The 15,650-nt window shown below is 38.0% G+C and overlaps 1 protein-coding gene across 1 annotated transcript in view; it reads left to right on the top strand.

The window, feature by feature from the left end:
- dhx35 (DEAH-box helicase 35) overlaps window positions 1-13,969 on the top strand; it is a 22,344-nt gene extending 8,375 nt beyond the window's left edge. Inside the window, exons 11-21 of the mRNA XM_084098148.1 lie at window positions 3,690-3,848; window positions 3,963-4,173; window positions 5,045-5,169; window positions 5,254-5,308; window positions 5,386-5,576; window positions 5,665-5,742; window positions 8,955-9,084; window positions 10,647-10,728; window positions 10,837-10,908; window positions 10,983-11,094; window positions 13,015-13,969. Coding sequence (XP_083954274.1) covers window positions 3,690-3,848; window positions 3,963-4,173; window positions 5,045-5,169; window positions 5,254-5,308; window positions 5,386-5,576; window positions 5,665-5,742; window positions 8,955-9,084; window positions 10,647-10,728; window positions 10,837-10,908; window positions 10,983-11,094; window positions 13,015-13,053 — 1,254 coding nt within the window. The 3' untranslated portion in view covers window positions 13,054-13,969. The remainder of the gene's footprint in view (window positions 1-3,689; window positions 3,849-3,962; window positions 4,174-5,044; window positions 5,170-5,253; window positions 5,309-5,385; window positions 5,577-5,664; window positions 5,743-8,954; window positions 9,085-10,646; window positions 10,729-10,836; window positions 10,909-10,982; window positions 11,095-13,014) is intronic.
- The last annotated feature ends 1,681 nt before the right edge of the window (window positions 13,970-15,650 follow it).

Here is a 15,650-nt window from a genome sequence, read left to right as displayed (position 1 = left end):
CTTCTAGACTGAGAAAAGCCAGAAAATGTATTTTTGGCTCATGTGGATGAAAGACAACAACTCCCAGAATGCACTTGCTTCTATGAGGCCACTCCCAAGCCACGCCTACCGGTTACAGAGGGCAGTATCGGAAGAGCTAGGCTACTAGTCAACTCGAAACTGAAAAAAGACGGCGTTTTATCGTGAGATCCCCCTATGGGTGGGTTGAAGACATGCGGGACGAGCTCCTCCTACTGGCTGGAGTCTCTCGCCTCTGGACAGAAAAGCCTCTGATGACGAAAAATGAGTTTTTTTGCGTCATTTGAGTTTTTTTTCCAGACACACACTACAGAAATCTCTCGTCTCAGGGGGACATGAGGGAGGGAAGCACGGTCACTCGAGAATACTACCGGGTTTCTACTGATACAAAGCTTAATGCTAATCGGTGAAGTATCCCTTTAATTACTCGCCCTCATGTCCGTTCCACACCCAAAAGACTTTCGTTTATCTTCGCAAGATATTTTAATGAAATCTGAGAGATTTCTGTCCCTCCATTGAAAGTCTATTCACCCAAAACATCAAGAGATCATCAAATAAATCCATATGAACTATTACCTCATATGATGAAGAGGTTCATGCTGCCTTCACATGTGATATCTCCTGCTTCCCACTTCTGAAGCCAGGACTATGCCTATTTATTGGGAAAATCTTATTAAAGCCGACATATTCAGCGTCCCGTTCATTGACCACCATATAAACTTTCACTACACTATCTCATAAGGGTGGGCGATATAAACAAAATCTTATTTCACGCTATGAGAAATGTAATTTCATGGTAACGATATATATATCACGATATAGCTATTTTTATTTAAAATAAGAACAAAGCAGCAAATTACAAACAGTAGAACAAATACAATAGAGTGAAGATACAAATGAAATAAACTTTACTGCTACAGTAGTTCTACTGGATGAATCAAATATGAACTGAGTCTTATTGAAGATGCAAAAGTGATTCGGTCGAGAGCAGTGAGTGAATTTTGAGTGAACAACTGTTTACGGTAATTTAAGATGTAACCGACTATGTTTATGTGAATACTCCACATTATTGTGCGTCCATTTGGCTCAATAAGATGAGAAAGAGTTAGTCACATTGAAAATGTATTCCGTTACAGTTACAGATTACCGTAATCCAAGCACCACAATATGAAAGTAATGTAATTTGATTACTTTTGGATTCCTTCAAGTCACATATGTAAATAAAGTCAGGTAGAAAGCAGTATTTATGAGAATGATTGCACCAGATGCACGCGAGAACAAGGAAACTGAGGAGCAATTCTAACATCAGCCGAATTCACATTACAATTAGTGTAATTCTCTGTGTTAAGCGTGATGATGGTAACACATTACACTGAAGTAGGCTGCTTTTAAATCAACGTTTAGCTTATTTAAAGTAAAAGATCTTCTTTGGCAAAATTGCATTTCCTTAATAGCCTAAACACAGGCTTTACTTCCTTCAAACATAAATTCTCACACCCCTTTAAACATTGCTCCTCCATTGCTGCTTAAAGGGGTGGTTGATTATGATTTCACTTTTGTAACTTTAGTTAGTGTGTAATGTTGCTGTTTGAGCATAAACAACATCTGCAAAGTTACAACGCTCAAAGTTCGAGATATTTGCTTTTACAGAAATCGCTTTTTAAGGACTACAACAAACAGCTGGTAGAGACTACACCACATTCCTCCCGGGTTAGTGACATCACCAACCCTAGAATTTACATAAACCCCGCCCCCAGGAACATGATTTATAGATTATCAAGACAGAATATGCTAATCAATGACTAGAACATAGTTAACTCCACATCAGCAACATAAATTTAAACATAAACAAAAAAGTTTTTGAAGTTTTTGACACAAGCTCTTGAAGCTCCGCCCCCTGTGCCGGGAGCAGCAGCTCATTTGCATTTAAAGGGACAAACAAAAATGTTGCATTTTTGCTCACCCTCAAAAAGTGAAATTTGTAACATGCTATATAAAAATATCTGTGGGGTATTTTGAGCGAAAACTTCACATACACACTCTGGGGACTTATTTTACATCTTGTGAAAAGAGCATTACACCACCCCTTTAAACAAGTGAACTATCTAAAGAGAGTGTGCAAACTAGTGCCTGATAAAAAAACAGCTTTAAACACGTTTAATACTTCCATCATGTTGGAAACATTCTTATAAGAATAATTTCCGTTAAGCTTGTGTATATTTTTAGAAAGCTATTAACAGCGTTATTAAGCAATATTGTAGTTTTTTTATAGTTCCCTTTGTGTTTAATATAATTACCACTAGGAAGTGCTCTAGACACAGGTTTTCCTTGATCGTTTCTCCCTAAAGAGATGGACGTTGTTGTTGTTGCGTTCAAAATGGAAGTAAAAGAAGGACACACGTTCGTTGCGTTTTTCCGTGAAATGAGATTTCCGTGTCTTTATTAAAATCAGCACATTAATGATTACCCGCAATTAATTTAAATGTTATTTTTTTAATCCCGACCCACGGACTATCCATTCTCAACGGATATAACCGTGACCCTCGCATCACTACTGTACTGTCAATAGCATTATGATGTAAAAAATACCAATTTATTTAGTTTTAAGGTGAGACACTACAGGTGAATAGGGTACAATTTTTAACTAGCAGATATCACCATGAAACTTTCCCAGTTGATTACCTACATTAAGATGAGAAAAAAATGTATTACAAGTTTTCTGTAATTTATGTTTAGATATGCAAATTAGGCAATATCTAATTAAATATGCGCTAATTTGCATATCTGAGTATTGGATAAAGCCAGGTTAAAAATTATTTTTTCATTGTGTTCACATATTAGATGGGGAAAAGATTACAGAGGGATTTATGGATATCTACTTTTGTTATCCTGTAAATCAGAATATACTGTCAATAGCCTTAAAAAAATGATTTTCACCATGTTTTTTGGAATAAAATGTTATATAAATCAAGCTAGGAATAATATATTTACAAATCCCTCTGTAAATGTCTTCATAATATAACTAGGTACAAGACTGGAAAGTTTGGTGTATATCGGTGCTACTGAAGTGGAGATTTCGGACTTGGAGTATGAGAGAAAAGTCATTTTGAGAAAACGTGCTTTAAAGATTTATCATCAGCCAATGAGATTGCGCATTCAGCCCTTTTACTTTCACGATTGGTTGCTGATAAAAAGGAAATGACCATATTTGGATCTGACAGCACTGTACAGGAGAGAGAGAGCTTTCCAGCGGTGCATGTGTTGATTAAGAACGCCAACTTTTGTTGAATTTATGAGAAATCTACAGACGCAAACAGACAAAGTAGTAAAATAAAGACCTAAATGTGTATTTCAGACTTTTTTTCACCACAAGTCTGAAAGAAGACACGTTATTGAAGACAAATATCCAAAAATTGACCAGTAAAAAAAAATAATGTTTTTGCCCGCCGTGTCTCGCCTTAAGTGAAACCATTGTAATCATGATAGTATTCCCACTGTAAGTTGATTTGTTTATTAAAGTAACTGTAACGAATTAGTTACCAGATTTTTGTATCCTGATAACGTAAAGCAGTTGTATGTATGTATGCATATACACATTGATTAGCGATGGGAATGTCAGCTTTAAAGTGTGTTCAGCTGGAGATAAACACGGCCGTTGAATGTATGAACAGGAGGAGGTGGAGAAGGTGGTGTCTCTGCTCCAGGAACAGGCGCGCACCCTGTCCCGCTACGGGATGAAGAAGCACCTGTGTGTGTTGCCCATGTACGCGGGCCTGCCCTACAGCGAGCAGATGCGGGCGTTCGAGAGGATGCCGCCCACTGTCAGAAAGGTGCAGAAACTCTGGGATTCATCCATTCACAGCTCAGCATGATTGAGATATCACAGAGGTGAGCGCGTCTGAGTGCTGAGCCGGATCTTCTTCACGACAGCTGATGTTTTTCAGGTGGTGGTCGCAACCAACATAGCGGAGACCTCCATCACCATCAACGGCGTGGTGTTTGTGATCGACTGTGCGTTCGTCAAGCTGCGGGCGTATAACCCGCTGACGGCGATCGAGTCTCTGATCGTGACGCCCATCTCCAAAGCCTCCGCCTGCCAGAGAGCCGGGCGAGCCGGGAGGAACCGCGCAGGGAAGTGCTTCCGCCTCTACACAGGTACTGCGCCCACACTTACTTCTGTTATAGCAGATCTACTCCATATAGTTAAAAAAATTATATAATAGAAATATATAGCCAACTAATTAAATAGGACCCATGATGCTTTTTTTCCATGTTCATCTTTTTTTTTGTTTATTTGTATAGGGACAGTACAACAAAAACATGATCCCAGTCAAAACTGGAAAGTATGTATTGCACATAGAGAGTATAGCAGAAGCTAATTTGCATCTCAGGTCCCTAGAAAAGGCTTTTCTAAACAAAATAAAAAATAAAAACAAAAAATAAAACTACTACTCATAGAATAAAACTACCACAATATGTCACTTATAGACGTTCAAATACCTAAATTATACATTAGAATGGAGCTTTCAACTTTTAGGCTACATTACATTACACTTTTACATACAAAAATTATTACATTTAAATACGTGCAGTTCTGGTTTATTTTAAACCACCGCTTTACCTTCAATGTAAAGGACTTTATATCAAGTATTGCCTTAAACTCATTTGGCAACAGGTTCCAGAGTTTGGAGCCCTCAACAGAAAAGGCTCTTTGTCCTTGTGTAGTTCTACGAAAATCAATCCTAGTACAATTCCCACCTGCCGAACTCCTAGTGATTCTACTTGTATCATCCTGTCTCTTTATCAATTTACATAGAACAGATGGTGCCTTATTGTGCAAACATTTAAAAATCAATTTTATATATGACAAATTTTTAAAATTGGTAAAACTTAGCATAGTTTCTTTCTTTAGTTGTTGCTGTTTGAGCATGAAAAAGTACCTCCAGCAGGGGGATTATTATACTGTACTGTAGTGAACTGAGAGTGTGTAGTAGTGTTGTGTTGTGCGTGTGTGTGTGTCGATCAGAGGAGGACTTTGAGAAGCTGCCGGCGTCCACCGTCCCGGAGATGCAGCGCTCCAATCTGGCTCCGGTCATCCTGCAGCTCAAAGCCCTGGGCATCGACAACGTGCTGCGCTTCAGCTTCCTCTCCGTGAGTGTGTCCCACTGATACATCCACACATGTGTCCGCCTCGCTGTAGTTCACGTGTGCTGACTCCGTGTGCTCGTCCCGCAGCCTCCTCCGGCTCAGTCCATGGTCCAGGCCCTGGAGCTGCTCTTCGCTCTCGGAGGTAGAGGAACCAGACGCTTTCTCTCACTGTCGCTCGCGTGGTTGTGTGCGTGTGACCTCACTCTGTGCTTCTGACAGGTCTGGATCAGTACGGGCGTCTCACCGACCCGATGGGGGTGCGGATGGCCGAGTTCCCGCTCAGCCCCATGTTTGCCAAGATGCTGCTGGAGTCGGGAAACTTCGGCTGCTCCAAGGAGATCGTCACCATCGCGGCCATGATGCAGATTCAAAACCTGTTCACGGTGCCACACAACCAGAGGAAAGCAGCTGTACGTCTGGCTTTACTGATGTTCTTTCTGCTTTAGGAACCATTTTAATGTATTTGTCCCCATAAAGCGTATTTCTGTGTGTGGTCAGGCGCGGGAGCACAGGAAGTTTGCTGTGGCTGAGGGGGATCATCTCACCATGCTGAATGTTTATGAGGCGTTCATAAAGGTAACGGAGCAGGAAGAATGGGTACTACCTCAATGAAGAATGGTTTATTTTAGGGCTGTCACGATTCCTCGATTAAATTCGAGATCCTTGATTGCAATTTACCCGTGTCCATTAAAGCCACAGTATGGAATTTTTCTCCACTAGGGGTCGCTAACCTCTTTACAATAACAAAGGCGTAGTTTGATGACGCAACACATGCTAAGAATTATGGATGTTGTCGTCAACGTCAAGCCGGCCGATCTAATAATGTTTATGGATGACTGAATACATCGATGCTTTTATCATGACTGTGATATGAAGCAGTTCGGGATTGCTAAGAGACAGCTATCAGCTCCACACGCGACGCGAGCTCCCGTGGATATATAAGAAATATGGACATTTCATTCTACCGAACTACACGCAGAATTACTACTCACAGGTCAGTTTATTAGACAAATTAAACTTGTGAGGTAACGCAGCGCTGTTTCACTTGGTCTAACATTACACTATCACACTAAACTGCATTTGAATGTGTTGAAATGTATGTGTTAGTTTGTCTGTATGAGACTAGCAGTAAGCTAGATCAACATTAGAATAACATACAGATCATATTCTGACATTTTATCATTGTTGAACTATATAACATTGATTAGTTTTATGTAAATGTGCTCACCTGTTTAATAAAGTACATGTAGGAGCGGTCGAAGTCTCGGACGTGGAGCTCTCGTTTATATACATCTCGAAAACACCGCGCTGATATTGACTCTCGTTTTAGTTCTCCTTTTTTATCCAAAGTCTGCTTGCCATGGTCCATAATGTTTGAACGAAACAACAACAGCGTGCAAATAGACATTGCGAACTCCTCAGTTGTCTGCGTCTGTCGCTTTGGTTAATCAGAGGGCTCTGCTCATAGCTCTGGTTACCATGGCAGCACGAGCGGAAACCAGGGACAACGCGGATATGACGCCATTGACTGCGACAAAACAGAAATAAAGAAACGTGCCGTGTCTAAAAATTAAATTAAAATTTCTCCTGGTTTGAAAGTTGTTGGAAACAGTCGGGATAATGTAAGTACACAACTAAAAAAAATATATAACATAGATATAGTGATTTTTGCTCATTTTAAAGCAAAAAAGTTACATATTGTGCCTTTAACCGGAACCGGAAGCGGCGAATTCCACAGACGAGAATCTGTGAACCGCATGTTCTCTACGGCTGTACAATGTATTACAACCATTTAAAAATCGTACAATAGCATAGTTCTTTCTTAATAATATAAGTTTATAAAACGGATAGTTCAGGTCCTTGATTCTGATTGGTTGAGCCGCGTTCAAAACTTGTATATAAGTAATATAATATAATATAATATAATATAATACAAAAATGAAATGTCTACAAATTAAATTAACAAAACTAAAAAAAAAATAGTTTTATTTTACCATACAACTGTAAAAGTCACATAAACCATGCAAAATCCGATAAGATCGTTCAGACTGAAACTGATTTCCGGAAATGAATGTGTATAGCTTGAAACAGATTTGTAAAGATTGGATATCATGTGATTTTTAACCATTCACACTATCTAAATCTGATCGGTTTCCACTGACACTCTGAGTCTAAGAGCTTCTCTTTTGTTGACAACAGCCGGTTTATAATAATAAACATTTGTAAAGCACTTTTCATACATAGAGTGCAACTCCAAGTGTTTCACATGCATAAAATCAAACAATGCAATCACACAATATAAAATATATATGTAAAATAAAAATATTCATAATATAATATATATAATATAATAATAAAAGAAACAACTATCAGCGTGTAAAATAAAGTAAATTGGCAATATAGTTTGACCTCAATATCGATATAAAATAAAATAAATAAATAAAACAATGAGAAAAAATTAGAAGGTAAAATAGAACATAAAACTGACGTACACACAGCTTTGTTATATTACAACACCTTATATTGTTATATTACAACACCTTATATTATAAGCACTTCTCATAAGTGTGTGAAGGTGACTGACGCATGTTAAAGCGACTTGAACTGAGCAGTTGTAGAGATGAAGTGTGTGTAGAGATGAAGTGTGTTTAGAGCAGCATTTACTGCAAACTGAGACACACTGAGATACTGGGAAAAACAAACAGATCATGAGCTGCTTGTGTGTAAATGAACACAGTGCTGCGCTTCACTGTGAAACACGCAGCGCGTATATTTCTTTAAGGCGAGACACGGCAGGCAAAAACATAGTTTTTTTTTTACTGGTCAATTTTGAGATTTTTGGATATTTGTCTTCAATAACGTGTCTTCTTTCAGACTTGTGGTGAAAAAAAGTCCGAAATACACATTTAGGTCTTTATTTTACTACATTTTACTACACTTCGTCTGTAGATTTCTCATAAATTCAACAAAAGTTGGCGTTCTTAATCAACACATGCACCGCTGGAAAGCTCTCTCTCTCCTGTACAGTGCTGTCAGATCCAAATATGGTCATTTCCTTTTTATCAGCAACCAATCGTGAAAGTAAAAGGGCTGAATGCGCAATCTCATTGGCTGATGATAAATCTTTAAAGCACGTTTTCTCAAAATGACTTTTCTCTCATACTCCAAGTCTGAAATCTCCACTTCAGTAGCACAGAAATACACCAAACTCTCCAGTCTTGTACCTAGTTATATTATGAAGACATTTACAGAGGGATTTGTAAATATATTATTCCTAGCCTGATTTATATAACATTTTATTCCAAAAAACATGGCGAAAATCATTTTTTTAAGGCTATTGACAGTATATTCTGATTTACAGGATAACAAAAGTAGATATCCATAAATCCCTCTGTAATCTTTTTCCCATCTAATATGTGAACACAATGAAAAAATAATTTTTAACCTGGCTTTATCCAATACTTTTTTTTTAAGCGCATATTTAATTAGATATGGCCTAATTTGCATATTTAAACATTAAATTACAGAAAACTTGTTAAAATTTTTACCCTATTCACCTGTAGTGTCTCGCCTTAATTCATTCGCAGCCTTTGAGATTTAATAAGCATTCTAAGCCATATCGTAATGTGGGGGTTATTTCGATTACTTGCGCAGCCCTAACTTTAAGTCATCTTGAGGCCTCCTGTTTGAGAACCACAGATTTGTGATGCTGAATGAAGGAATAAGGGCACTTGTATTGGTGTTGTGATGTTGAATGGAGCGTATAACTGGCCCGTGTGTTCCCGCAGCACCAGAAGAGTTCTCAGTGGTGTCAGGATCACTTCCTCCACTATAAAGGTCTCCTGCGGGCCGTGGCCGTACGGGAGCAGCTGCGACACCTCCTCAACAAGTTCAAGGTGCCTCGCACCTCCAGCGAGGGTGAGCTCTCCTTTCTGTCACCAACAGGGTGTCATATCCGTTTGTGTTTTCCTCAGATGCTGTCATTGGTTGGTCATGACCGTATTTCCTAGGGGTGTAACAATATATCGTGTCGCAATATATCGCAATACGAAAATGCAACAATATGTATCGTGGATAGTGACAATATGTATTGTGTATAGTACACCCAGAAAAAAAGTTTTCAGAGTTTTAGTGTCAGTACTACATTAAACTACTACAGAAGCCCTGAACCGCAACGTAAAAAAAAAAAAAAATTACGAGATTAGAGTCATAATATTTTGAGAATAAAGTCAAAATTACGAGAATACAGTCTTCCGTAGAAGTTCTCTGTGTGTGTGTGTGTGCTTGGCGTTGTTTCACATTCATAATTGCTGCACAGGCATTCATAACGGTGCGCGTCCACTGGCGCAGAGCGAGTGTTTCCAATTCATTACTCACGTACGTGTGTGTATGTGTGTGTGTGTAAAGAAATGCGCTCGTGAAGTCGATCTACCTCGGACATGGATCTGAACAAAATAGTAGCTTTTTACTTTTATCTGGGCTTTCAGCAAAAGGAAATTCTACAGGTGCTAATCTACCAACATGCATTACCATTTGTTTTAGGTCGTTACAAAATACATACTGCGCCGGAATAGACTTTACAGGCGAAAACACTTTCAGACTGGATGCAGTTATCCAGCTTTATATCTGAGGAAATCACGGGATCCGGCCAAATGATTGGATACAGAATGATGCACTTATAATGTATCCAGAAAGGATTTACGGTGAAGAGGGAGACAGTGCGGTTACTGTTAAGTGTTCTCGGGCCAGATGGTGTTGCCTATAGACGAGCACCATGGCAATGCATGATGGTAGATTGGCACTTTTGTTGAAAGCCCAGATAAAAGTAAAAAGCTACTATTTTGTTTAGATCCATGTCCGAGATTCCACTTCACGAGCACATTTCTACACACACACACACACACACACACACACACACACACACACACACACACACAAAGAATTTCTACAGAAGACTGTATTCTCGTAATATTTCGACTTTATATCTCAAAATGATTTTTTTTTTTTCGTTGTGGTTCAGGGCTTCTGTAAACTACTGTATATAATGTTGAATATAATGTATAATAATGCAGTGGGGGGATATGTGTGGGCCTGATAGTGATAACGCCAAATGTCTGATGTTAGCAGTAATAGTGACCTACATTATTATAAATATATCTAGTCAGTGAAAGAGTTCAAGCATATTCGTGTAGAATAATTCTGTATTTTCATCTTCAGAATCATGAATATTGTTATTATTCTGGCGTCTCTATTGTCCTGAGCTTTGGGTTTCAGCATCAAGTCCAAGACTATTCATTCACACACAATGAAAAAACTAATTTAGCTTTTAATCAACAGTTCATTTTGTGTTAAATTTGACCATATGTCGCAGTAATATCGTACCATGAGTTCAGTATCGTGATATGTCTCGATTCGTGACGTGTGTATGGTTACACCCCTCGTGTTGTCATCTGAATGTCCCTCTTCTGTCTGCTCTGAAGGAGATCCGGATGTGATTCTCCGATGTATTGTGTCCGGGTTCTTTGCGAACGCCGCCCGCATGCATCACTCCGGCTCCTACAGGTCGGTCCGCTCATCCTCAATAGTTCCTCTTCATCAGTGACAGTCACCTGACTTTTCCAGCCATATTTGCATGTCTCTGTTCTTCTTGTAACGCTGTACGTCGTCCAGGACTCTACGCGACGACAGAGAGCTGTTCATCCACCCCGATTCGGTGCTGTATGGAGAAAAGCCCCCAAAATGGTACTGGTATAAGCCTGTACTTTACTCCAGTTCGGTTCTGTTCCAGCAGATATTAACCCAGCTGTGTGTCTCAGGGTCGTCTTCAACGAGGTGGTTCAGACCAGCAAGTACTACATGCGGGACGTGACCGCGGTGGAGTCGTCCTGGCTGGTGGAGCTGGCGCCGCACTTTTACAAACAGGCCAAGGTGAGACCGACAGGGTTCGTGTTGATCTGGAGTCACGTTCAGAGTCTGCCCACTTTAATATGTTCACTGCTGTTCAGAGGTTTGGGGACGGGAAGATTTATTCATGTTTGTGAAGTCTCTTCTCACCAAAGCTGCATTTATTTATTTACTTAAAACAGTAATATTGTGAAATATTATTACAAATTGCAAGAACTGTTTTCTGTGTGAATACATGTCATGTATTCCTGTGATCAAAGCTGATCAGCATCATTACTCCAGTCTTCAGTGTCACATGACCCTTCAGAAATCATTTTAATATGAGGGTTTGATGCTCAAAAAAACATTTCTGATTATTATGTTGTCAGTTTCATTTTTTTGGGGGGGTGAAATGATACTTTTCCCCCCAGGATTCTTTAAAGAATATAAAGTTCAAAACAGCATTTATTTATGAATGTCTTTACTGTCACTTTTATTGCTTTACGCTTATTAATTGCTTTTGGATGGAAGTGTGTGTATAACCAGAATTTGAAGAAAATGTCCACATTTAAAGCTCACTTATAAACAGGGTTTTACTGAATTAAAGTACAAAGACAATTCCTTTAATTATGGGAGCATGAATCTTAGGACATGAAAATCTCATATTTTTCATGTCCTGATGATGTCACACACAGTGTTGGGGAAAGTTGCTTTTAAAAGTAATGCGTCATTCAAACGCAGATTCATTCAGAGATGAAGCAGAAGTATGGAAGCTTGTTTCCGCCACTGAATAATAAATAAATAATAATAATAATAGCGACTTTTTATCTCACAATTCTGACTTTTTTTCTCACAATTGCGAGATATAAAGTCAGAATTCTGAGAAATAAAGTCGCAATTGCGTGTTATAAAGTCAGAATTGTGAGATATAAACTATTCTGAGGTAAAAAAAAAAAAAAAAAAAAGTCTGTCTTTTTTTCCCTTAGATTTGGACTTTATATCTCACAATTGTGAGAAAAGATATCATTATTGCGAGATATAAACTAAATAGATATAAAGATATAAAGTCGCAATTCTGAGAAATAAAGTCAGTATTGTGAGATGTAAACTCGCAGTTGTGAGATAAAAAGTCACAATTATCTTTTAAAATATTTTATTTTGTGGCAGAAACAAGCTTCCATACAGAAGCGAGTCGTTCAGAAACTCATATTCATATTCAGTAGCGAAACTGAAACGGTGTTGCTCGGAGAAGCTCAGCTCTACTGTGTGGAACTGCTTTCATGAGCAAAATAGAGGAAAAACAGACAATATTGACAATAAGTCATGGCCTATTAACTTATTGTTGTATGAAATCAATATCACATTTGCAAACGTGCTGATATTTGGGAAAACAGCACTTTTGCTTGTGTGATATTGATTATAAATATTAAAAACGAACTTATACGTAGACTTTTTTGCACCATATCTTGGATTTTGGAAGCGTTTTTATTCGTTTCGGTGGCATTTTTGTCCCAAGCAAAGTTTGCGCCCCTGTTGTGTGTGTGTGTGGCGTTACTAACTTACACTACTTATTTGAAAAAGCAACTCAGTTGACATTTTACAAGTAATGTGCTACTTTACTAGTTACTTGAAAACAGTAATCTGATTAAAAAGTTTGTTGAACTTGAGACAAACTTTAAGTTGGCTTGAGAAAGTTTGGACCAGAAAGTTTGAAGTTTAAAGTAGTTTGAATATTAAATTAGTTTAAAGTTTAAAGTAGTTTGAAGTTTAAAGTAGTTTAAATTAGTTTATTTAAAGTTAAAAAGTTGCTAGGGTGTTTCTAGTGGGTTGCTAAGGTGTTCTGGGTGGTTGCTAGGTGGTAGCTGGGGTATTCTGAATGGTTGTTTGGCTGTTGCTAGGGTGTTGCTAGGCGGTTTCTAGGTTGTTCTACTTTTCACATGTGTGTTCCTCTTGTCTGTCTCGCAGCACGGGTCTCTGAACAGCAAACGGGCCAAAGTCTTCTGAGCGCCTGCATTCACGGACTCTCCTGGACGACAGGCCACCGTCGGAGGATCCACACGTGCTGGCTCCGGGTGTTTATCGCAGCCGCAAGGCGAAAGGAACACTGTGTTATTTTGTATATACAAATGTATGACATATTTATGCTGTCATGGTCATCTTTGTATTATTTAATAGCTTTTTAGTGAAGGTCGAGAGCCATTGGAAAAACGTGACTGTGATTTTATTGATTACTGTTTGAGAGTGAGAGAATGACTGGATGGATGGATACAGATGTACAGCTTTACAACATCGCACGAACACCCACCCTCAATGACAACCGGAATATTATTAGAATAAGCTATTTTTCCTCCCGTTTGTTCTTTCAAACCCTCATCGGAGAAATACTGTGTAGCTCAAACGTAGTGGCCTTTTAACCATTATGTGCCAAATATTATAAAACCATAGAGCATTTCCTGTTGTATATGGAATGTGCAAATAATTGTAGTTACACTGTAAGCATGTGACAAAAAAAGTGCCATTTTTTATATTATAATGTATAGGTTCATAAACAGTAGCCTTGTGCACCTCTGGCCTAAAAAACTGTGTAAGTAGGTGTAATTATTCATTTAATCGTATAGTGTAATTTAGGAAAGATTAGCCATGACTAGTTTGAGTGGTGAGTTAATAGCACAGTGAATGAGACGCCTCAGGGAAGAGCTTATTTCCTACTACAGTAAAAATATTGAACATGGATGATAACAAAATGATTTCTGGGCGTGGCATTTAATTGGAAGGCTGAGCTGCCAATCATGAGAGGAGGCGGATCCTCGCTATTACTGTGTGATGTTTTGGCTTCAGCAAATGGGCATTTTTCACCAATTTAATTTTACTGTGACCTATTGATTTATTTTTCCTTTATTACGTCCGAAAAAAACAACAACTTTGAAAGCAATGTAGTTAAAATGTACTTTCACGGTAACTTTGCCAAATGTCTTCAAGACGATACCCGTGGTGTTTCTGTAGTCAGTTCAGTAGCTGTGACTGTGAGTAGTGTAGATTTAGCTGTATATGACCGCAGTTTAAACGTTCTTGCATGTCTTTAAACATTACTAAAGCTCAAGTAGTTTCACAGCAGTGCAGTGTTTTGATGAGGATAAAGATCATAATAAAGCTGATGTAAATGTGCAACATGTAGTTTCTCGCCGCTCTGTGCAGCATACAGTCAATAAAGTCTTATGTTCGTGGTAAATGAATGTGCAGAATCTGTACTGGGGTCTGTAAATAGAATAATAAAGAAGTCATTTGTGGGAAAATGTATGTGGTTTTGATTTGTACAAAATGTGGCGCTAATGAAGCGACTCTATCATCACTATATCTGCAGTAAACTGATATGTTCATCAATACGTGCTTCTGGTCCTTTCAAATAGTTAGTTTTGACTTTGTGTTGATAGAATACTGCAGGTCCGAGTTTGCATCATCATAACAGTGAATTTGTTTTTGCTAACAGATAATATAATTTGGTCATGTTTCGGGATTTAACACAAATAAACGTATAAAAGCCTCCTACCATCGAAGATGCAAGTGTGTGATTGGCCGGAAGGTGTCAGTGTTGCTCAGGAAAACACGAGTGGGACTGAGACAAACTCAGGTCAACTTCATCTGATCTACAACAATCCTGTTCTCTAGCTTGAGCTCATATATATATATACAATATATGTATGATACAATGAAATATTAGGCTATAATTTCAAATATATTTTCGTATATATAATTTATATTATTTATTCCTGTCATCATTAGGTACCGCTCCAGTCTTCAGTGTCACGTGATCCTTCAGAAATCCTAATATGCTGATTTGCTGCTCAATAAACATTTCTGATTATTATTAATTTTGAGTTGTGCTGCTTCAGATGTGTGGAAACTGTATTATTACATTGTTTCAGAATGAAACAATTCATATTCTGTTTAAAATAACACTTTACACTTTATTTTAAGGTGTCATTGTTACAGTGTAGCCTAATTATATATTTAAGTCCTGAGTAATATTAATGAACTACATGTACTTACTATAGTTGCATGTAATTATGCATAATTTACTGTTAGTACTAGTACTTGTAACATATGTAACAAGGACACTGTAAAAGAAAGTGTTACCCAGCTTTTCTTTAAAATAGACAAATCTTTGTAACATTATAAATGTCACTTAGTGACATATATTTGATCAATCTAATGCATCCTTGCTGAATAAAAGTATTAATTTCTATTTAAAAAATATGTCACTGACCCCAAACTTTTGAACGGTAGTGCATTTTCACTTGTTACATAACAGCAACTTACAGTACAATACGTAAAGTGACATTTGTTACAGTATTATGAATCTCCATGTCAACATTTTGGGCGTGTTGAGAAATAAATGAGTTTCTTCAGTCTGCAACATTGGTCTTGTGTAGTGTTTGGTGAATTTACATTATATTTGTACTTTGTTGATGGTAGCCTACTCTAATCATAGGGAAGTAGAAGTGCTAAAAGTGTTTTAGGTTTATCACAGCAGAGTGTAACTCGTGCAAACAGAGTATAGTAATGTGAAACGTGTGTGTTTCATATGATAACAAAGTGTAGTT

Source organism: Abramis brama (genome assembly GCF_963993115.1).
Source record: "Abramis brama genome assembly, chromosome: 22".
In the NCBI taxonomy this organism is placed as follows: domain Eukaryota; kingdom Metazoa; phylum Chordata; class Actinopteri; order Cypriniformes; family Leuciscidae; genus Abramis; species Abramis brama.
Note: the sequence above shows the minus strand (reverse complement) of the source record. Positions and strands in the feature narration are given on the sequence as shown.